Raw genomic sequence first — 23979 nt, 5'->3', positions numbered from 1 at the left:
TAGTAAAACGCTCAGGTTTGAAACTATTAAGTATATGTTTCAAAATGCATACTGCCTCCAGCTCATTGCAAAGTGGTGTGTTGATAGACTGCCTTCCGTTGCCTCTGCATTTGCTGTTTGCTCCCACTGTGTGACAGATTTTCCACTCAAGGCTCTGTATCTGTATGCTGTACATGTGATAAGATACATGATGTAAACTCAGCAAAAAAAAAGTTACGTCCTCTCACTGTCAACTGCGTTTTATTTTCAGCAAACTTAACATGTGTAAATATTTGTATGAACATAAGATTCAACAACTGAGACATAAACTGAACAAGTTCCACAGACATATGACTAACAGAAATGGATTAATGTCTCCCTGAACAAAGGGAGGGTCAAAATCAAAAGTAGCAGTCAGTATCTGGTGTGGCCACCAGCTGCATTAAGTACTGCAGTGCATCTCCTCATGGACTGCACCAGATTTGCCAGTTCTTGCTGTGAGATGTTACCCCACTCTTCCACCAAGGCACCTGCAAGTTCCCGGACATTTCGGGGGGGAATAGCCCTAGCCCTCACCCTCCGATCCAACAGGTCCCAGACGTGCTCAATGGGATTGAGATCCGGGCTCTTCGCTGGCCATGGCAGAACACTGACATTCCTGTCTTGCAGGAAATCACACACAGAACGAGCAGTATGGCTGGTGGCATTGTCATGCTGGAGGGTCATGTCAGGATGAGCCTGCAGGAAGTGTACCACATGAGGGAGGAGGATGTCTTCCCTGTAACGCACAGCGTTGAGATTGCCTGCAATGACCACAAGCTCAGTCCGATGATGCTGTGACACATCGCCCCAGACCATGACGGACCCTCCACCTCCGAATTGATCTAGAGTGCAGGCCTCAGTGTAATGCTCATTCCTTTGACGATAAACGCCAATCCGACCATCATCCCCGGTGAGACAAAACCGCGACTCGTCAGTGAACAGCACTTTTTGCCAGTTCTGTCTGGTCCAGTGACAGTGGGTTTGTGCCCATAGGCGACGTTGTTGCCGGTGATATCTGGTGAGGACCTGCCTTACAACAGGCCTACAAGCCCTCAGTCCAGTCTCGCTCAGCCTATTGCGGACAGTCTACGCACTGATGGAGGGATTGTGGACTCCTGGTGTAACTCGGGCAGTTGTTGTTGCCATCCTGTACCTGTCTTGCAGGTGTGATGTTCGAATGTACCGATCCTGCGCAGGTGTTACACATGGTCTGCCACTGCGAGGATGATCAGCTGTCCATCCTGTCTCCCTGTAGCACTGTCTTAGGCGTCTCACAGTACAGACATTGACATTTGCAGCATGCCTAAGGCACGTTCACACAGATGAGCAGGGACCCTGGGCATCTTTCTTTTGGTGTTTTTCAGAGTCAGTAGAAAGGCCTCTTCAGTGTCCTAAATGTTCATAACTGTGACTTTAATTGCCTACCGTCTGTAAGCTGTTAATGTCTTAACGACCGTTCCATAGGTGCATGTTCATTAATTGTTTATGGTTCTGTGAACAAGCATGGGAAACAGTGTTTAAACCCTTTACAATTAAGATCTGAAGTTATTTGGATTTTTACGAATTTTCTTTGAAAGACAGGGTCCTGAAAAAGGGATGGTTTTTTTTGTTGCTGAGTTTATATACTGTACACATGCACCAATTTTTAATTCTACAAAATTATGCAGGTACTTTTTCATAAGTCATTCCAACCCCTCTTTCTCTGGATCTTTCCCTCATGTGTGAACTTTTTCACAGTCCCAGTGGTAACAGCCTCTACCTAAAGGAGCTTCATTTCTGTCATACACTTTCTCACACTCGCTCTCTCTCTCGCCAACTCAAACACACAACCTAATCTGGCGTCTTTGAAGATAGGGTGAACATAATCTCTTAAATGGGACATTTCCCAAGCCCACACTGACTCAGTGGCACCTGGGAAATGCCTTAAACCATGAGACTGATTTTAGGCCTCCGACAATGATATGTGACGGATACCTCATAGGCCAAGTCCGTCTTCACCAGTGGTTGAAACCCCACATTTATAGTGAAGAAACCCATTTAGGCCAGTTAATGGTGCTTTCAAGACGACTCAAATTCGGACCCGCCAAGTTAAAATGTGAGTTTTTTTGTTTTTTGCGTAGGGCTCTCTCCCCAACTCATCCTTCATTCTTAACTTGACTCATCTTAATTCAGTCGTTGATGTTCTCCCTCCCTCCTCCCTTTTTCTCCTTGGCTTGCTCCATCTATTCCTCCCTTACTCTTACTCCCAGACAGATAAGCAACGGGACTGTAGATATGGGCTCCTTCACTCCTGAATTGCACAAGCTCTCTATTGCCTTGGCTTTCAATGAGAGATGGATCTTCAAGACCTGTTCTGGAATGATTGTGTTGCAGTGATGTAGGGCCTAAGTTGCAACATTGAGAGTAGTAGGTCTGACCAGTATGCTGTGAATGAATTGGCTTTGTGCTATGGATGTGTGTAGTATGTATACTGTTGGAATTCTCCAGAGGCCAGTTGCCCTCAACCTATTCAATGGGGGGGAATTCAGACCAGAGTTAAGTGTGCGTAAATGGAACATAACTCTGTGCGTATTCATGAGAATAGCACATGCTATTTGTTTGGGGTGGAGATCTAAGAAATGAAGGTGTAGCGGTGCGTGGCTAATATCACTGAGGAAGTGAAGCCAGTAAAAAAAAGCCATATTACAACCTGTTTGATCTATAACCCGTTCGTTCATATGCCACTGTGATATACAATAAGGCCGTGACAACAAAAAGACAACCGTCACACATTGGCGGAATAAAATCAACTACACACACGTTTCGTCACGAAACCGGAGAGCAACATCTATTCATTAAATTCCACAAAGCCTATATTGAATGTAACAAACCATTATGAGACTCGAAATTGAGCTCGGGTGCATCCTGTTTCCATTGATCATCCTTGATGTTTCTACAACTTGATTGGAGTCCACCTGTGGTAAATTCAATTGATTGGACATGATTTGGAAAGGCACACACACCTGTCTATATAAAAGGGGGCAGTGCATGGTCAGAGCAAAAACCAAGTCATGAGGTCGAAGGATCAATTGGGAGAACTACAACCTTATTCCAAAAATGATTTAAATTGTTTTGCCTCATCAATCTACACACAATACCCCATAATGACAAGGCAAAAACAGGTTTTTAGAAATGTTTGAAAATGTATATAAAAATTTAATTATGAGTTTTTTACATAAGTATTCAAACCCTTTACTCAGTACTTTGTTGAAGCACCTTTGGCAGTGATTACAGCCTCGAGTCTTCTTGGGTAGGATGCTACAAGCTTGGCACACCTGTATTTGGGCAGTTTCTTCCATTCTTCTCTGCAGATCCTCACGCTCTGTCAGGTTGGATGTGGAGTGTTAGTGCACAGCTATTTTTCAAGTCTCTCCAGAGATGTTTGATCGGGTTCAAGTCCAGGCTCTGGCTGGGCCACTCAATGACATTCAGAGACTTGTCCCGAAGCCACTCCTGCGTTGTCTTGGCTTTACTTAGGGTCGTTGTTGGAAGGTGAACCCACATGCCAGGGTTTCTGTTAGGAAAATGTTGCACCGGGCATTTGACCGGCAGCATTAAACATGTATAAGAGCTTTGTAAATTAGTAAATCGTTTGGAGAAGGGGATTGTAAATACACACATTGTTTTTAGATGATTTTTTCTTATGATCCCTGGATACAAATGTGAAACCAGTCATATGGAAGCAAACTGAAAATCATGTGTTGCATATCTTTATCTTGGCCAGGTCGCAGTTGTAAATGAGAACTTGTTCTCAACTGGCCCACCTGGTTAAATAAAGGTGAAATTAAAATATAAAAACATGACGTATTGTGGCCCCTTTTTCCACAGTGGAGTAAGCTATAAATAGCTGTGCTATTATTAATTGTATGACCTCGTAATTTGCGTGGAAGAAATTTGGAGACCCAAGCTATATTCTTCTGTAGGGCCGAACCTGCCGAGTAGATATATGCGCTTTAGAATGTTGTTGTTTTAAATTATATACCCGGGCTTTTTTTATTTTACCATTTTGTATCATGTAAAATATTTTCCACTATCGAGAGCCACCGTCAGTAATACCCACATACATTTACAACTGTCAATTTAGTGTTTAGTTTCCTTCAATTTGTAGCCTACATTTTGCATTATTCCATTCCGTTTACCTTTCTTTCCTCTGTCATGTCCGTGCAGGTGTTCCTGGGGGTCGCTAGCATTAGTGGATCATATATTAGGCTATGGTTGTGCAATAATTTGGGACATGTAGCATATTTGGATAATGATTTAACTCGGACCACACGTAGCAGGTTAAACCTGGAGTCTGGTACACGGTTCACGACGACTGACTGTTGTCAGAGTTCCATGATTAAGGTAGATTTATAGGACTATTGTTCAACCTCTACTGTACACTTTTCCGCCTTCCAATATTTCATGGATTGGACTTGAATATGACAACTTTCAGGATGAATCAAAGCACTATTTTTGATTGATCTATATATTTCATGTGTAAAGGCTCTCCAAATCTGTTTTTTTTATGATTCAATCATACTTTATTGACCCCAAAATTTGACGAAATAAGATCAGAGTATTTAAGTCTACCAGTTGGGTGCTGAAACTGAGACGAATTTGTATATTTTAAATGGATATCTTTAATTGATCCCTATATTCTGAACTTGTTCTCAATATGTATTCTAGTGAGTCTGTCGTCAAAATACAAATTAAAAAGGTACACCGTGTTTTAAAGGGTAGGATGCATGAGTTTTTACTCAACAATGTAACCGTGTGGTCAAAGACAAAGTAACTTAGTTGTAGTCACAATCTAGTTACGTGTGAGTGTGAGGTGAGCAGATGGGGAACGTACGGCCATGCAGCTCTTCACCGAATTTGTGGCTGTTATCTAGTGGGAACCCGTTAGCACGGCAGGCTCTGGTGACTTCTTGCCGTGGGCTCAAAACGAAAGAGAAACATACCTGCTTGCTCTAATTGTGTAGTACCTCATCTGTTCTCCTTTTTTGTTTTGTCAACTTTTTGGGAATGTTCTCTGTGAGGTAGGCTGTGTGAGTTTTGTAACTTTTTCCACTTTGGCTTAGTGCCAGCTGACGGATATCTGGAATATATCTATTTTGGATTTCCCTGACTTTCCCCTGGCCCGACAAAGCGCCCACCTCCCCCTCGCTTTGGAAGATAACTCCGCTTGCATTCTTCTTTAAAAAAGTTTTACCATTGGATGGACCCCAGCCATCAAGGCTGCTCTCTCTTTTGCTTTTAATCAGTGGTCATGTTTTTGTTGTGGTGTTCTCTAGCTGATTTCCAGTAGTTGGGTTCTAACTTGCCGACCATAACAGTCGTGGTTAGCTAGGCTAATAGCTAGTTGGCTAAATAGCTAACTTTAGCTGGCTGGCTGGCTTGCTGGCTAAGATGGCTATATGCAGTTAACATTATTTGATAATTGGTTAGATCGCATTATGTATTTAAAACACTTTGGGTTACTTTAATGTAGCTGTAAGCTAGGTGTTGATAGCAACTGGCTGACTCAGGCACTACTAACATAATGTCAACGGGCTGGTAGGGCTAACATTAGCAGGCTAGTTGGCTAGCAACCTTGGAAGTTGATTTGTAACAATACATTCATGAAGTATTTGCTTGTAAAATGCAATGGAAATGAGTGCAAATTATTTGATTTAAATTTAATTTATTTCTGTTGAGTTTACATTATTGGGCATAAGATGGCTTGCCGGGTCCTCCTTATTACATCACACCCCAGAAAAACATTCTGATCGGTTTTATGTAATAACTCGAAAATAGAAAAGTGAGATGTAACTTTGCGTTGGGACTTTTTATGCATGTACTAATGCTAATCCATGTTACATGTGGTTATGTTTATGCTATCTACCCTTTTTAAGAGAAATGTATTATAAACCCTATTGAATGAAAACTCCACGAGAATCTGTTGGCCAGTAAGTGGGAGGGTTTTTAGCGGTTGAAGTAAATGTTTTCAGCCTGTGCAAGGGAAGCATGCCTGCAAAGCCCCTTACACACCTGCATAACGTACGTCTTAATGCCAACTACTGAGAAGTGTGTAGGAAAGGCATACATTTCCTATGTCTGAATCGGCCCCTAGGAGCGCTCATATGCTTTATACCATTATCGTGATCGTTGTATCCATTATGGGGCGATATTGTCTTGTTCAGATTGCCCAGCCCTGTAAGTGGTGCCACGTGTATGCAATTGAATTCAATAAAGGGAATGTCCCACATATCCTGAGCCTCAGGCCCGCCTCAGGCCCGCTTCACTCCAGTCCACCACAGCGGGTGGCGGTGGCATACTACAGTATAAGCCCTGAGCTACAGTGCCTAACATGGCTGGTTGAGGTAAATAGCAGCCAGCTGTATAAATGGAGCACCCTGTAAGCTGAGGGTCACCGTGGACAAAGCATGTGATTTGTGAGGGCATTGGAGCAGAGAGACAGGACTAGGGAGTGGATGCTGAACTCTCCTTTTACCCAGTGCAGTTGACGTTAAGTCTCTTGACGTTACGCAACAAGGCATTCACCCTTTCATCCATGGCTTCTCATGTGTCTATGCAAATTTTTCCTCCTGCCTCATATTGAACTTCAGTTCAGAACCAAAAAAAAGGTCTGAGAATTCCATCTGGAGTGAGGGGTACCATCCCTCTCCCCCCCACCCCACCCATCCCCACCACTCAATATGCTTCCCAGATGAATTACCTTTCTCTATCCAGAGCAGAGGTTTGGGGGGGTGACCTACACATTTGTCTTTTCTTGGAGCTCTACCATAACGTTTCATCTCCCCTCCTTCCCTTTTTAAACACATTTTGTCTCTAGAGATGTCAACAAGCTTGTGATGTCAATCACTCCCCCATTCAACACCTCTGCAGTGAACAAATGCCCCGAAAATTTCCATGAATCTGGATTTTTTTTTCACTCTTTGAGATGTCGACAGGACTCTAACAGTCCGTTGGCCAGGGCAGTACACTACAGTACATCAGTGACATAGGAGACGGCACTTGGGCTGTATTACAAACAGTGAACAAAACAGCATGACATTTTAATTTGTGTCAAGGTCAATTGCAGCCTTAGAGATTGTGAAAGAAGTATCGTCAGGTTGTACCCAATGACACAACTGTATCTTCCTAACGTTCCATTCCCACCTGGGGGCAAGCTCACAGCCCGCTCCCATGCATTACAGCACGAAACACAGCTGGAGTACACCTCTACTGCTCAATATTAGCCACCGTTTAATTGGATATTTGAGTGATGTAAAACTGTACTTTACCTGACAAGTATGTGGACACTTGCTCGTTGAACATCTCATTCCAAAAGCATGGGTATTAATATGGAGTTGGTCCCCCTCTTTGCTGCTATAACAGCCTCCACTTTTCTGGGAAGGCTTTCCACTAGATGTTGGAACATTGCTGCGGGGACTTGCTTCCCTTCAGCCACGAGCATTAGTGAGGTTGGCACGGATGTTGGGAGATTTAGGCCTGGCTCGCAGTCAGCATTCCAATTCATCCCAATGGGGTTGAGGTCAGGGCTTTGTGCAGTCCAGTGAAGTTCTTCCACATGGATCTTGACAAAAAATTTCTATATGGACCTCGCTTTCTGCACGGGGGCATTGTCCTGCTGAAACAGGAAAGGGCCTTCCCCAAACTGTTTTCACAAAGTTGGAAGCACAAAATCGTCTAGAATGTCATTGTATGCTGTAGCGTTACGATTTCCCTTCACTGGAACTAAGGGGCCTAGCCAGAACCATGGAAAAACAGCCCCAGACCACCAAACTTTAGAGTTGGCACTATGCATTGTGGCAGGTAGCATTCTCCTGGCATCTGCCAAACCCAGATTTGTCCGTCGGACTGCCAGATGGAGAAAACGTGATTCATCACTCCAGAGAACGCGTTTCCACTGCTCCAGAGTCCAATGGCGGCAAGTTTTACACCACTCCGGCCGACGCGTGGCATTACGCCATGGACCCCCATGGCCGAGCAGCCATGGACACCCATTTCATGAAGCTCCCGACGAACAGTTCTAGTGCTGACGTTGCTTTCAAAGGCAGTTTGGAATTCGGTAGTGAGTGTTGCAACCGAGAACAATTTTTACACGACATTTGACGAACTGACTTTGGAAAGGTGGCATCCTATGACAGTGCCATGTTGAAAGTCACTGAGCTCTTCAGGACGGCCATTCTACTGCCAATGTTTGTCTATGGAGATTGCATGGCTGTGCTCGATTTTATACACCGGTCAGCAATGGGGGTGACTGAAATAGCCGAATCCACCAATTTGTAGGGTCTACATACTTTTGGCCATGTAGTGTTGGTGTGGTTTAGGTACATTTTCCATCCATTGTGGACTCTGCATGTCAAGCAGCAGAAGGTCACATTTGCCCATGTATCGCTAGCTGGAAATGTTTGCCAGCTAGAAATTTTGTAAAGTTGCCTCAACATTGTGGTAAGTTGCTAGTTTTTTTTTTTTTCTTCTTTTCTTCCCCCAACCAACATACCGTAGCTAGTTAATATTATACACCTTTCAACATTGATTTTAAGATTGTTTATGCACGATTGCTGCTGGAAAGCAACTTAAACAGACATTTGATTGATGGACCACGTCAAATGGGCTAGCTAGCTAATGACGGATCACGTTAATTTGGCTAACATCTAGCTTAGCTATTTGGCCATCTCTGAATATTGTTTTATTTGCTTGCCAGCTTTACCGACAGTAGTCAGAGACAGCTTTACCAGGACGATTTCAATTTTTTATTTAAAAAATGGTACCCTTTTTTTTGCTCCCCAATTTCATGGTATCCAATTGTCTCATCACTGCAACTCCCGTACAGACTCGGGAGAGGCGAAGGTCGAGAGCCGTGCTTCCTGCAAAACAAACACAACTAAAACAAGCCGTACTGCTTCATGACCCAATGCCCACTTAACCCGGAAGCCAGCCGCACCAATGCGTCGGCGGAAAGAACCTGGCGACAGTGTTAGCGTGCTGGGACAAGGACATCCCTGCCGGCCAAACCCTCCCCTAACCCGGACGATGCTGGGCCAATTGTGTGCCGCCCAGTGTCTTGGCTACTCTTGGAAGAGCTTTGGATGGAATCTTTTTTTATTGATTTTCAAACAATTATTTTATAGAAACTGTTCATCTTTCACTCGCCAATGAGAAACTCCTTTCCTAAGGTTTGTAGAGATTATTGAACTCTTGTTGCACAGACACTGCTTACAAAGCATAGAATGATGGGGAATTCTTTCATGTAGTCCTTTTCTTTCAGTGGTCCCCCATTTTTAACAGCCCTCAATAGACAATTTCAGACTATAAGGTTTCCCTTCGGGAATAAAAGCATTTTGGGTCCGATTTTAAACGTCTGGTCTGTTGGTGGCTCAGAACCTTTGTCTTCCATATAGTAACTGAACAAGGATGGGGCAAAGTCTTCATGAAGAGAAATGGCACGTAGGCCTAGTTGTCCCCTGGTATTGATGGCTTATAATCCTTATAACCACACACTGAGGAAGGCACAGTGATGCCAAAACGTTGGTAAATACCCATTCAATTGCTGGGAGTTTATACATGGAGTGTGCGACTTTCTTTATTTTTATAGTTTAATCGCCGTTAGTCCGCACCTCCACACAAACCATTTTTCAGGTTGTGCGCCAGCTCATGTTTTAAAATTTAGACAGCTTATAATCCATCACCAATAAAGTTTGTCACATTGCACATACTTATCTTAAATTCCAATTATGAGTTCCAGATGATAATTCCTAAATGTTTGCCTGACAAACCCAAATCCATTGTAATGGATGACATTAAATTATGGAGGGCTTTTAGGGAATACAGTCTAGGGTAGGGATACTGAAAATGCATAACACTGAACAAAAATGACTTCTGTTTTAGCAGTACTGGGTCCATAGCTGCGGGAGGTGGTCCATAGCTGCGGGAGGTGGTCCATAGCTGCGGGAAGTACCGATTTGTAATTTTTGGGGGGCAAAATTAGGCTATATAAAAAATCCTCTAAAGTGATATTACTCCTCTCTGAACATGCATAAATAAAATAATTCAAAACACTACACCAGAGATCATAATTTAGCTACAGGTCAATCGCTTCTATAAAAAAAAAAAACGTTTTACTGTCAGGAAGGCTACAATTTGGGCAGCATACGCGCCAAATCTAGAACAGCTTGTTGCGTTGTGGCCATAGATATAATCCATCGAAGGATTTTGGAACCTCTAACCCTGGCACTTTGACTGTTAAATTCATGTGTACACTAGCAATGGCTGCCAGTCCTGACTTGAATTTATTTTATTAACTAGGCAAGTCGGTTAAAAACAAATTATTATTTACAATGACTGTCTACTGGGGAACAGGAGGTTAACTTTCTTGTTCAGGGGCAGAACGACAGATTTTTACCTTGTCATCTCAGGGATTCAATCCAGCAACATTTCAGTTACTGGCCGAACGCTATAACCACTAGGCTACCTGCCACCCCAAATGGGAACTGCCATCTATGGATTATATTTTTATGGTTGGTTGCAGCTGTCAGTTTGCCTTTCACAAATGTCAAAATACAATTCCGAGAAAAATGTAGACCTACCGTTTTGGAAAGAAAATGCCTACTGCTGAAAAGAGAAGACTAATCTGTCAGTAAAGCTTAAAGAAATTCTGAGCAAACAGCAGTGTTTTTCAAAGTAGCTTATCTTGAGATATTAGCACGAACGATCAGCCATCACCGGTGAGTAACCTATGCTTCATCATCATTGGGTGAGTCAGTGTCACTGGAAAGTGTATTTTGTAGCGCACTATACTGTGTACACTTATGGACACACTCATACATGCACACACCATACTATAAAAAGATGGAAACCAACCACTCCTGCACACGCACACACACACCAGTGCCCTATCCTCTTTGATGTGATGTTAATGAAGGCCTTTATTTACAGGGATATCAAGCAGGCTCAGCTCATTAAAAGATCCAAAATGTCCTGCTTTCAAGAGAGTCACCCCATCCTTTTAAAAGATCAATCAGAAACTGCCTGCATTTCATGAACATTTTACCACAGCCCCGAGTCTGTCTGAAATTTCTGTTTTCCTTCTGTTTGTTCTCGTGTGGACGGGCACATTTTGCATTTTTCCAGGCCTTCAAAACTCAGCGCTCCATATTTTAAGATGCACAGCTGGTGCCCCAGGGCTTATTTTGCAACTTGACAAATTGGGAACCTTTTCCCCCTTTTCACGCTCTTCCATGACTAAACATTGAGTCTGCTGGATGGAGAGGGAGGAGGCTGGAAGGAGGCCACTGTAGCCACATGGAGTTAACGCTGTTCTTGTTTTGGCAGTTAGATCCACAGTGTAACATCTTCAGGTCAGGCCAGGGGTCAGGAGAGAGGACTTCCAATCGCATGACAGAGCTTCCAAGGGGACACATCCCCTCAACACCCCCCCCCCCCTTTTCTCTTCACTCCCTGACCTCGCTCCCTCTGCCTGACTCAGCCTTTCGTTGTTTGCTTTCCCATTATTGGTCACACTTGGGCTTGCAGCCGGTGAAATCCCCAAGGTTTGGAATTCAATGGGGCCGTCTCCAGAGAACTCTGCTCTCCATAGGGACAAACACATTGTTTTTCCTCTCTTTGTTTTAATGGACTTCCAAATACATTCTGCAAATAGTTGAGAGAAACCATCATGTCAGGGTCTTTTAGCTCTGTTTCCAGGTCAAGGGTAGTCCAGTTGATTTGAGGCCATGTTGTTGGGAAATCTTTTCCTTCTGAAGCTGTTTTCATTCTTGGTCTCTTATGTCTATTCAGTTTTGAATGACCATCAAGTCCATTTGGCAGGATGTATCTGAGCGCTAAGCTCTTTCTCTCTCGTTTGAATATGAAACTGTTTTAGATTGTGTGTTTGAGGAGGAGGCCGGAACTGTGAGACTAGCCAAGAGGGGAGTTCATGATGGGAAGGATTACACACAACTCAAGTTGTTTATGTTCCCCCCTGATGTAAGCCTCTCTTTGCCTCCTCTAAATATTTGCAAATGGTAATGACATTTTATCACTTGTTAAATAACACCAAGACATATTTAGGATAAGACTTCTAATTACTCTGTCTAGGATTGTGTTTTACTCTGTAAAAAAAAAGAAAGTAGTACATGCAATTTTTACTTACTGGACCCTATTCCCTTCAAGTCATTGAAACCATTTAATGGCCACTCTGGCTTTCTGCTCAGCCTCCCGTCACATACCTGGTGTCTTATATCCATGACAGATTCTTTATTCTCAATACACACTGTACATAGACCTATACTTTAGAGCCAATCCAAATAACAATGGGCCATAACTGAGAGAGAATCTCCCCTTAAGCTCTTCGGAGGTCTGGACCATAATACAGCCGGTCTTCTCTCAGGAAGTTTATCCAAACAGTATTGTGTATGTACTCTAACGGAATCCAGCTGCAGTCATGTACAAGCCTGTGCGAGTGTGCGCACACACACACACACTCACTTACATAGAGTACACAAACGGGACAACAGCAGTCCAACCTGCACGGTCATGGGAAGAAAGTCTCCTGTGATAATAGGCTAGGGTTAACGAGTTGAGACTTAGTGTAGTCTATGAGAGTGAGTATGGCTGACTGGCTGCAGGTGTCTACCCCACAGTGACATTGTCAATAAGGGTGGTGGTTGCGGGTCTCTGTTACTGCCTGGGGTATAGTAACCATGTATGTCTGGTGACTGGGCTATATTATGTCTCTCCGCCTGGCCGTCTGCCTTTCATATCTATTAGTGGTGGAAAAAGTACAGAATTGTCATACTTGAGTGAAATGTAAAGATGCTTTTTAAAAGAAACTTACTTAAGTAAAAGTGAGTCGCCAGGTAAAATACTACTTGAGTAAAAGTCTTAAAGTATTTGGTTTTAAATATACTTAAGTATCAAAAGAAAATGTAATCGCTAAAATTTACTTAAGTATCAAAGGTATAAATAATTTCAAATTCCTTATATTAAGCAACCCAGACGGCACGATTATTTTTAAATTTTATTTACGGATAGCCAGGGGCACACTTCAACAGTCAAGCATAATTTACAAACGAAGTATTTGTGTTTAGTGAGTCTGTCAGATCAGAGGCAGTAGGGATGACCAGTGATGTTCTCTTGATAAGTGCATGAATTAGACAATTTCTGTCCTGCTAAGCATTCAAAATGTAACGAGTGCTTTTGGGTGAGAAGGAAAATGTAAGGAGTAAAAAGTGCATTCTTTTCTTTAGGAATGTAGTGGAGTAAAAGTTGTCAAGTATAAATGGTAAAGTACAGTTACTAAAAACAAATACTTAAGTAAAAATACCCTAAAGTATTACTTAAGTACTTTACACCTCTGACTAGTTATTTTAGTGTCACTACTGACTGAAGTACAACCTTGACTAGATGGATAGAGTAAACATGAGAGACGAGGGAATTCTGTATTCATAAATTGTGATATTTGACTAAATGTTTCTCTTGTCTTAAAGCTTATTATTTATTTTATTTATTTCTTCCCCCTCGGACATCGTTACATGCGTGATAGAACAGCAGAATATGTACTGCAATGTTTTTCACTTCGTTTCATCAGAGTGCCTATTGTTATTAAATTAAACTATTCAAGATTTAGTTTCCAATTGACTCAGCTGCAACATTTCCATAACTATTTTTAGGCCTCCATACATAAACTCAGCAAAAAAAGAAACGTCCCTTTTTCAGGACCCTGTCTTTAAAAGGTAATTCGTAAAAATCCAAATAACTTCACAGATCTTCATTGTAATGGGTTTAAACACTGTTTCCCATGCTTGTTCACAGAACCATAAACAATTAATGAACATGCACCTGTGGAACGGTCGTTAAGACTAACAGCTTACAGACGGTAGGCAATTAAGGTCATAGTTATGAAAACTTAGGACACTAAAGAGGCCTTTCTACTGACTCTGAAAAACACCAAAAGAAAGATGCCCAGGGTCCCTGCTCATCTGTGTGAACGTGCCTTAGGCATGCTGCAAGGAGGCATGAGGATTGCAGATGTGGGTAATACATTTCTATGTCCGTACTGTGAGACGCCTAAGACATTGCTACAGGATGGACAGCTGATTGTCCTTGCAGTGGCAGACCACGTGTAACAACACCTGCACAGGATCGGTACATCCGAACGTCACACCTGCGGGACAGGTACAGGAAGGCAACAACAACTGCCCGAGTTACACCAGGAATGCACAATCCCTCCATTAGTGCTTAGACTGTCCTCAATAGGCTGAGAGAGGCTGGACTGAGGGCTTGTAGGCCTGTTGTAAGGCAGGTCCTCACCAGACATCACCGGCAACAACGTCGCCTATGGGTACAAACCCACTGTCACTGGACCATACAGGACTGGCAAAAAGTGCTCTTCACTGACGAGTCGCGGTTTTGTCTCACCAGGGATGATGGTCGGATTGGCGTTTATCGTCAAAGGAATGAGCATTACACTGAGGCCTGTACTCTGGAGCGGGATCGACTTGGAGGTGGCGGGTCCGTCATGGTCTGGGGCGGTGTGTCACAGCATCATCGGACTGAGCTTGTTGTCATTGCAGGCAATCTCAACACTGTGTGTTACAGGGAAGACATCCTCCTCCCTCATGTAGTACCCTTCCTGCAGGCTCATCCTGACATGACCCTCCAGCATGACAATGCCACCAGCCATACTGCTCGTTCTGTGCGTGATTTCCTGCAAGACAGGAATGTCAATGTTCTGCCATGGCCAGCGAAGAGCCCGGATCTCAATCCCATTGAGCACGTCTGGGACCTGTTGGATCAGAGGGTGAGGGCTAGGGCCATTCCCGACAGAATTCCGGGAACTTGCAGGTGCCTTGGTGGAAGAGTGGGGTAACGTATCACAGCAAGAACTGGCAAATCTGCTGCAGTCCATGAGGAGGAGATGCACTGCAGTACTTAATGCAGCTGGTGGCCACACCAGATACTGACTGTTACTTTTGATTTTGACCCCCCCTTTGTTCAGGGACACATTATTCCATTTCTGTTAGTCACATGCCTGTGGAACTTGTTCAGTTAGAGGTCGACCGATTATGATTTTCGATACCGGATATTGGAGGACCAAAAAAAGCAGATACCGATTAATCGGCCAATTTTAAATAAATAAAAATAATATATTTTTATATATTTTTTGTTGTTGTAATAATGACAATTACAACAATACTGAATGAACACTTATTTTAATATAATACATCAATAAAATCAATTTAGCCTCAAATAAATAATGAAAGATGTTCAATTTGGTTTAAATAATGCAAAAACAAAGTGTTGGAGAAGAAAGTAAAAATGCAATATGTGCCATGTAAGAAAGCTAACGTTTAAGTTCCTTGCTCAGAACATGAGAACATATGAAAGCTGGTGGTTCCTTTCAACATGAGTCTTCAATATTCCCAGGTAAGAAATTTTAGGTTGTAGTTATTATAGGATTTATAGGACTTTTTCTCTCTATACGATTTGTATTTCATATACCTTTGACTATTGGATGTTCTTATAGGCACTTTAGTATTGCCAATGTAACAGTATAGTTCCATCCCTCTCCTCGCCGCTACCTGGCCTCGAACCAGGAACACATCGACAACAGCCACCCTCGAAGCAGCGTTACCCATGCAGAGCAAGGGGAACAACTACTCCAAGTCTCAGAGCGAGTGACATTTGAAACGCTATTAGCGCGCACCCCGCTAACTAGCTAGCCATTTCACACCGGTTACACCAGCCTAATCTTGGTAGTTGATAGGCTTGAAGCGAAGAGCTGCTGGAAAAACGCACGAAAGTGCTGTTTGAATGAATGCTTACGAGCCTGCTGGTGCCCACCATCGCTCAGTCAGACTGCTCTATCAAATCATAGACTTAATTATAACATAATAACACACAGAAATACGAGCCTAAGGTCCTTAATATGGTCGAATCCGGAAACTATCATCTCGAAAACAAAACATTTATTCTTTCAGTGAAATACGGTTCCGTATTTTATCTAACGCATCCATCAGTCTAAATATTCCTGTGACATTGCACAACCTTCAATGTTATGTCATATTTACGTAAAATTCTGGCAAATTAGTTTGCAATGAGCCAGGCGGCCCAAACTGTTGCATATACCCTGACTCTGCGTGCAATGAACGCAAGAGAAGTGACACAATTTCACCTGGTTAATATTGCCTGCTAACCTGGATTTCTTTTAGCTAAATATGCAGGTTTAAAAATATATACTTCTGTGTATTGATTTTAAGAAAGGCATTGATGTTTATGGTTAGGTACACGTTGGAGCAACGACAGTCCTTTTTCACGAATGTGCACTGCATCGATTTATATGCAACGCAGGACACGCTAGATAAACTAGTAATATCATCAACCATGTGTAGTTATAACTGGTGGTGATTGATTGTTCTTTATAAGATACTTGTAATGCTAGCTAGCAACTTACCTTGGCTTCTTACTGCATTCGTGTAACAGGCGGGCTCCTCGTGAGGCAGGTGGTTAGAGCGTTAGACTAGTTAACCGTAAGGTTGCAAGATTGAATCGCTGAGCTGACAAGGTAAAAATCTGTCTTTCTGCCCCTGAACAAGGCAGTTAACCCACCGTTCCTAGGCCGTCATTGAAAATAAGAATGTGTTCTTAACTGACTTGCCTAGTTAAATAAAGGTGTAAAAAATAAAAATCGGCAAAATCGGCTTCCAAAATGACCAATTTCCGATTGTTATGAAAACTTGAAATCGGCCCTAATTAATCGGCCATTCCGATTAATCGGTCGACCTCTAGTTTCAGTAGTTGAATCTTGTTATGTTCTTACAAATATTTACACATGTTAAGTTTGCTGACAATAAACGCAGTTGACAGTGAGAGGACTTTTCTTTTTCTGCTGAGTTTGTTACTGTGAAGTTATTTAAATTTTTCCATTTATCTTTCACCAGTGAACTTCTCTCTATGTAGTTGATTGTAGCCTACTTTCAGACATCCAGTATCTCAAAGGCTGTGTAAGTGGAGTGGTACAGCAGTTCTTATGACTTATCTCTGTCCACTGTCTAGTCTAGTGCTGTACCCTTCTTGATCTTTGCTTGAATTGGCGGGTTCCCTGGCGCAGCTCCAGTTTTATTTCTGTATATATATATATATATGTGTGTTGTGGGCACTTGGAGGTCCTGTTGCTAGGTGAGAGAAGGTTGTGTTTTCCTTGAGCCCTTCCTGGGGGATGGTGGGGTGGTGGAGGGGGAGTTGTTATTTAGCCCAAATGGTGGTGACCAGGAGCGTTTTCACACACATCCAGTTGGGTAAACAACATGGAGAGGCGGGCAGCTCATTGATAGCAGGTGTGACATTCCCCCGTCCCGACCCATCTCAACCACCTCCTCTTGCCTCAGCTCCCTCTGCTTCTCCCTTGTCCCGAGCTGGCCTGACCTGGGATGGGGCCTGAGCCTCAGTCCTTTATCTCCTCCTCCTCCTACTGGTCAGCAGTATAACTTTGATGGCTCGCCCTGGTGCTCTACTTATACATTCTTCTCTCCTCCCCTGTTCTGTCAAGTCTTTTCTCTCCACTTTGTGTCCCCCCCCCCCCCCCTTTCCCCTTTAGCCACTCGGCTGCTATCCACCAGTTTGCCCATAGCATAATTTATTCAATAATGCAGGTTTCTAGCCAGCATTGCCACCCAGACTGGAAAATACAGATTTTCCTTATCAGTTTTAATATGATAAAGGAAATGCCCAGGAAAATGAATCTTGATTCTGTCATTCTGTCATTGTTGTCACCATTCTCTTTTTACTTATCGCCTCTTCCTCCCACTAGAACATCCCTGCTGGTCACAACAGTCCCATTAGTAGTACAGTTAAAATCTGCTACAGTAGCTTTACCTCCTGACCCACTTCCTGCTCTCCTCGGTAGCTTCCTGTCAGCTGCTCGTTGAGTCGTGTCTGAAGCGGCTGCTGCTATGTTAACAGAACACTAGTTTAATCCCACAGACATTACTGTCTCCGAGATCCATTACACACATGGCTGTTGCAAACATGGCGGCTGCTCTCTGTAGGCCCCGTCACACACAGCAAGCAGCGTTCAAGTTCCAGCTGCCTGGCTTGCCCTGTCTCTTTGGCATCTACCGTAGCCTCCTCATAAACAAACAATACAACAAATAAGAGCTAATTTTTCACAAGCATGGTTGCGTTATATCAATAATTCAGGGATAACTCATGACTTCTTGGCGAGAGAATGTATGTAGTTAGTCGGGCAGAGGTGCAGGTAGCACTGTCAGGAAGAGGAGGATGAGCAGAGAGAAAGATCTGTATTTCGGAGTCAGACTTCTGTGTATGCATGCATTTTTACGTGTGTGTGTGTGTGTGTGTGTGTGCCAGAGAGCCATATAAAGACCCCCTTCACCCCAGCACCCCGCCAGTGGAATGCCCTAAAATAACCCAACATGGCCCCATTTTTTTATTTGATGAAAAACAAACAAACAAACTGAATGTTTCAGTCAGTGGTCATCTCAAAGACTATTTGGCTGCACCTTAGATGGAAAGAATGTTCTGGAATCTAGGGGGGCTTTTTTTGCATTTCTCTAAGTAACAAGACTTTTCTGTTTTAAGAAAAAACTAAAGTGCACTGTTCGAGAGGAGGGAAGGTGCTGATACTTCACTGGCAGACAGCCTTGTCTAACCAACGGGAGAGACTAGTTACCACACCCCATATCCCCACGTACCTTTTAGCCACCCAGCCAGAGACCCTCCCTCTTTTCTGTGGTCACTCTTCTGATGAGTGCCTCTTCAACTTCAAAGACAATGACATCCCATTTCCTCATTCACATACTCAAATTGTCTCTCTAATAATAACTTGTTCCAGTGTTAGTCAAACAGCCTGGCTCTCACACGTTTGCCCAAAGCCTCTCATCTTGTACACTGACACATCACTGATGTTATAGAGGAGTATGGCCGCTGTAGGCCAACTGTGGACATTTAGAAATGTACTGAACAAAAATATAAATACAACATGCAACAATTTATACAATTTTACTGAGTTACAGTTCAATAAAGGACATTTTCAAATTTTCATTGACAAAATGCAATCGTGTTCGTTGTCCGTAGTTTATGCCTGCCCATATCATAACCCCACCGCCACCATGGGTCACTCTGTTCACATCCGCAAACTGCTCGCCTACACAACGCCATATACATGGGTCTGCGGTTGTGAGGCCGGTTGGACGTACTGCCAAATTCTCTAAAACGTCGTTGGAGGCAGCTTATATTAAAGAAATTAACATTAAATTCTCTGACAGCAGCTCTGGTTGACATTTTCTCCCCAATTTCAATCTTGTCTCATTGCTGCAACTCCCCAACGGGCTCAGGAGGTGAAGGTTGAGTCGTGCGTCCTCCAAAACATGACCCGCCAAACCGCGTTTCTTTACACCTGCCCGCTTAACCTGGAAGCCAGCCGCACCAATGTGTCGGAGGAAACACTGTTCAACTGACGACCGAGCCAGCCTGCAGGCGCCCAGCCTGCCACCAGAAGTTGCTAGAGCGCGATGAGCCAAGTAAAGCCCCCCCTGGCCTAACCCTCCCCTAACCCAGACCACGCTGGGCCAATTGTGCGCCGGCTTATGGGACTCCCGATCATGGCCAGTTGTGAAACAGCCTTGGATTGAACCCTTGGTCTATAGTGACGCCTCTAGCACTGTGATGCAGTGCCCTAGGCCGCTGCGCCACTCTGGAGGCCATGATTTTATATTTTTTGTTCAGTGTAGTAAAAGGAAGATATTCAATTCTGCTAACCTACCTTCTTTTTTGTTGAACTCAGTAGGCCGGTTGTAGAGCCTCCCCCTTAATGCTGTGTCACAATCATAATAATCCCCTGACTTGTTCAGTATAGGCTAAATACATTGGTTAAAAGAGTAGAATACCTTTCTGAAATCAGACCACTCACTATGCCTGCATTCTAGTTTGAGAAAATGGCTGCTTTCCTAATGTCTGGAAAACATCACTGACTGGCCAGTGAATTAATTGATCCATGAACCAATGCACCCTATTTCAGTTTAGAAACGAGTTTTAATATCTCTTTGAAGTGCGGTTTTACGACTCGGGGCGACTCTCGCATGTTTCTCCATAACCACCGATTCCAAGTCTGGAAAGTTCCAGGCTGTTAGTTTAGAATTTAACAAAAGTCTTCAAGGTCTCCTAGGAGGTATTCAGTTATTTTGTTTTTATAATTTAAAAAAATTATTCACTTTTTTTTCTGACTGGATTTTTAGGTCAGCATTCCTAATGTTTCCTTCACTAGCTCCCAAGCTCTCTAGACCCCATATGCCTGCCTGGCTAACGGCATGTTAAACCAGCACTCCCTCAGCCCTCCTAGACTACATAACTATGCTGATTAGCATGTGTGTGTGTTATATGTGCCTGTGCACAGGAGAGGATTTAAGGTGGTGCAGCTTTGAAAACTTTCCCCCTTTTGGCTCTGGATAGAGGACAGTTTTCTATTTTTTTGGGTGGTGGGGTTAGGGGGCTTGAGGGAGGGGGGGTGCTTTCGGAACAAGATGTCCTTTGATAGCCTGTAGATGTGTTGCATCACTGCTGTTGGCCTGGGAACACTGACCTGGATATTTGGGGGCAAGCCGACGCAAATACCTACAAGACCGGAGGCTGTTCTCTGTGTGTGTGTGTCCGCTCTTGGCCCCTTTCACTAAAGCAGGGGTTCCCAAACTTTTTCACTTGGGGCCCCCTTCCAACATTGGGGAACATATTTTTAACGTTATGCAGTACACAATTATTTATCTTTCCTTGCCTTCTCTATCAACCTATATGCAACAAACTTTCTACTCAACGTTGTATTTCGTGTTTGCCGCTACAGAGTTATCTACTACATAATTTTACAGTTAATGTCTTGTCTGTTTCAGCCCCAAAGACGTGCAGTCCGAAGCAGTTTGTTTGTAAGGACCAGGTGACGTGCATCTCTAAGGGCTGGCGCTGCGATGGGGAGAAGGACTGCCCAGACGGCTCGGATGAATCGCTGGATGTCTGTAAGTCTTGTCTCTCGCATGCTGTTCGTCTGTTGTGTCCATTTTCAACTTGTGTGGCTACGAAGGAAATTAGCGACACAATGCTAAGAAGTAGGCTACTGTGAGGGACAGACATTTTAATGTAGGAATTGATGTCCATTTTGTTTATTCCCTCTGCATCTGTAGCTAGTTATTCTCAAGTCATTAACAACTAGCTACAGATGCAGAGGGAATAAACAAAATGGACATACATTCCTACATTAAAATGTCTGTCCCTCACAGTAGCCTACTTCTTAGCATTGTGTTGGATTGAGTACCATTGGTTGGATTGAGTACCAAAGGTCATGCTTTGTTGGTGTTCCGTTTGAGTGGATCATCATTTTAAATGGGTCACAACGTCCCCCTACAGCTGTCCTATGGTTTGGCAATACAGTACATCATGGTTGTCACTGTGTTTCATATTGAGTCTAGTTAGCCTAGCTGTGGCATGAGTCATGTCTAACAGAATGCACTCTCTGTCACATTGAGTCTACAGACTGTCCAGTGCACCCAGAGTTTAATGGACCAGTTATTCTCCTTATGTCCTACACATTCACCAGCTGTTCCAAAAAAAATAAAAGTTTAATTGTCACATGCACATAGTCAGGAATTAGTATGTCTTGGGAGGTTTAATATTTGTGCTTTCTCACTCATCATTATTCACGATTAATTCCTGACTATCCCATAGTCATGGTAGCATCCACATTAATGTAGACGTGTTTAGAAATGTATTCTTATTTACAATAAGTGACTCCAAAATGACACAATACATTTTTTACCATTCATTTCTATTGGGCACGAAATCTTCTGAAACGCAACCAAAACAAACAGTAAATGCATCCAACAAGTTTGTAGAGTCACAAGCTTGATGTAATCATTGCTTGCTAGGAATATGAGACCAAATACTAAACTTTTGACTACTTTAATACACATGAAGTGAATTTCTCCCAATACTTTTGGTCCCCTAAAATGGGGGGGACTATGTACAAAAAGTGCTGTAATCTCTCAACGGTTCATCTGGTATGGATGACAATACCCTCAAATTAAAGCTGACAGTCATGTCATTTCAAATCCAACGTGCTGGAGTACAGAGCCAAAACAACACAAAAATTGGAGTTCACTGTATTTGTGCATGGGTGCGATGCTCAACTTCTTTCTGCACATAAACATACACCCCAAACCCTAAGATATCGATCTAAACTTTAACTGCTGCTTTAAGATGTGTAGCTAAAGGTAGGTGTTTCACTTTTATAGTTCCTTGACTGTATCATTCTCCCTTATCACCCATATAATTAGAAAAGCGATTGAGGTACCTGCTCTATTTTATTATGTATGCTTAATTTGATTGCATTTGTTCACCATAAATTTGGCTGGAGTCAAGTCTCCAACGTTATCAACTACCCTAATGATGGTTGCTTATGTTCCCCTGGTAGAAGAAAGACGAGGGTAAGTCTTATCAGCAGAGGAGAAGGCTTCCTTGGCATGGAGGGATGATGACTTATGTGATTTAGATAAACTGATGGCAATTAGGGCCGATTTGGCAGCGATCACGGATAAGGACTCAATTTAAGTGCTTCCTACAGGTCTAGTGCTATAGTATGAAAATGTATTTATACTTCAGTCCGGTTACTTACAGTGCATTCGGAAAGTATTCAGACACCTTTTTCTACATTTTGTTAAGTTAGCCTTATTCTATAATATATATTGTTTTATTCCCCTCATCTACATACAAAACCCCATAATGACAAAGCAAAAACAGTTTATTTTTTATTTTTTGCAAATGTAAAAAAACATCTTATTTACATAAGTATTCAGACCCTTTGCTATAAGACCCAAAATTGAGCTCTGGTGAATCCTGTTTCCATTGATCGTCCTTGAGATGTTTCTACAACTTGATAGGAGTCCACCTGTTGTAAATTCAATTGATTTAGACAGGATTTGGAAAGGCACACACCTGTCTATATAAGGTCCCACAGTTGACAGTGCATGTCAGAGCAAAAACCAAGCCATGAGGTCAAAGGAATTTCCGTAGAGCGCCGAGACAGGATTGTGTCGAGGCACAGATCTGGGGAAGGGTACCAAAACATTTCTGCAGCATTGAAGGTCCCCAAGCACACAGTGGCCTCCATCATTTTTAAATGGAAGAAGTTTGGAACCACCAAGACTCTTCCTAGAGCTGGCCGGCCAGCCAAACTGAGCAGTTGTGGGAGAAGGGCCTTAGTCAGGGAGGTGACCAAGAACCCAATGGTCACTCTGACAGAGCTCCAGAGTTCCTCTGTGGAGATCGGAGAACCTTTCAGAAGGACAACCCTCTCTGCAGCACTCCACCAAATCAGGCCTTTATGGTAGAGTGGCCAGATGGCAGCCACCTCTCAGCAAATGGCACATGACAGCCTACTTGAAGTTTGCCAAAAGGCACCTAAAGGACTCCCAGACCATGAGAAACAAGATTCTCTGGACTGATGAAACCAAGATTGAACTCTTCGCCTGAATGCGAAGCGTCACGTCTGGAGGAAACCTGACACAATCCCTACAGTGAAGCATGGTGGTGGCATCATGCTGTGACGATGTTTTTCAGAGGCCGGGACTGGGAGACTAGTCAGGATCAAGGGAAAGGTGAACGGAGCAAAGTACAGAGATCCTTGATGAAAACCTGCTCCAGAGCACTCAGGACCGTAGACTGGGGTGAAGGTTCAACAGGACAATGACCCTAAGCACACAGCCAAGATGACGCAGGAGTGGCTTCAGGACGAGTCAATGAGTGTTCTTGAGTGGACCAGCCAGTGCCCGGACTTGAACCCGATCTAACATCTCTGGAGAGACCTGAAAAGAGCTGTGCAGCGACGCTCCCCATCCAACCTGACAGAGCTTGAGATGAACTGCAGAG

General features: G+C 43.2%; 1 protein-coding gene across 7 annotated transcripts in view; it reads left to right on the top strand.

The window, feature by feature from the left end:
- Positions 1 to 23979, top strand: part of LOC139560450 (low-density lipoprotein receptor-related protein 1-like) — a 181259-nt gene that overhangs the window by 13422 nt on the left and 143858 nt on the right. For all 7 annotated transcript variants that reach the window (XM_071377261.1, XM_071377248.1, XM_071377270.1 and 4 more), the window contains exon 2: positions 20952 to 21074. In XM_071377261.1, the coding sequence (XP_071233362.1) occupies positions 20952 to 21074 (123 nt within the window). The remainder of the gene's footprint in view (positions 1 to 20951; positions 21075 to 23979) is intronic.

This window comes from Salvelinus alpinus, chromosome 2 (genome assembly GCF_045679555.1).
Source record: "Salvelinus alpinus chromosome 2, SLU_Salpinus.1, whole genome shotgun sequence".
Classification (NCBI taxonomy): domain Eukaryota; kingdom Metazoa; phylum Chordata; class Actinopteri; order Salmoniformes; family Salmonidae; genus Salvelinus; species Salvelinus alpinus.
The sequence above is the reverse complement of the archived record's forward strand: the minus strand, read 5'-3'. Positions and strand labels throughout refer to the sequence as shown.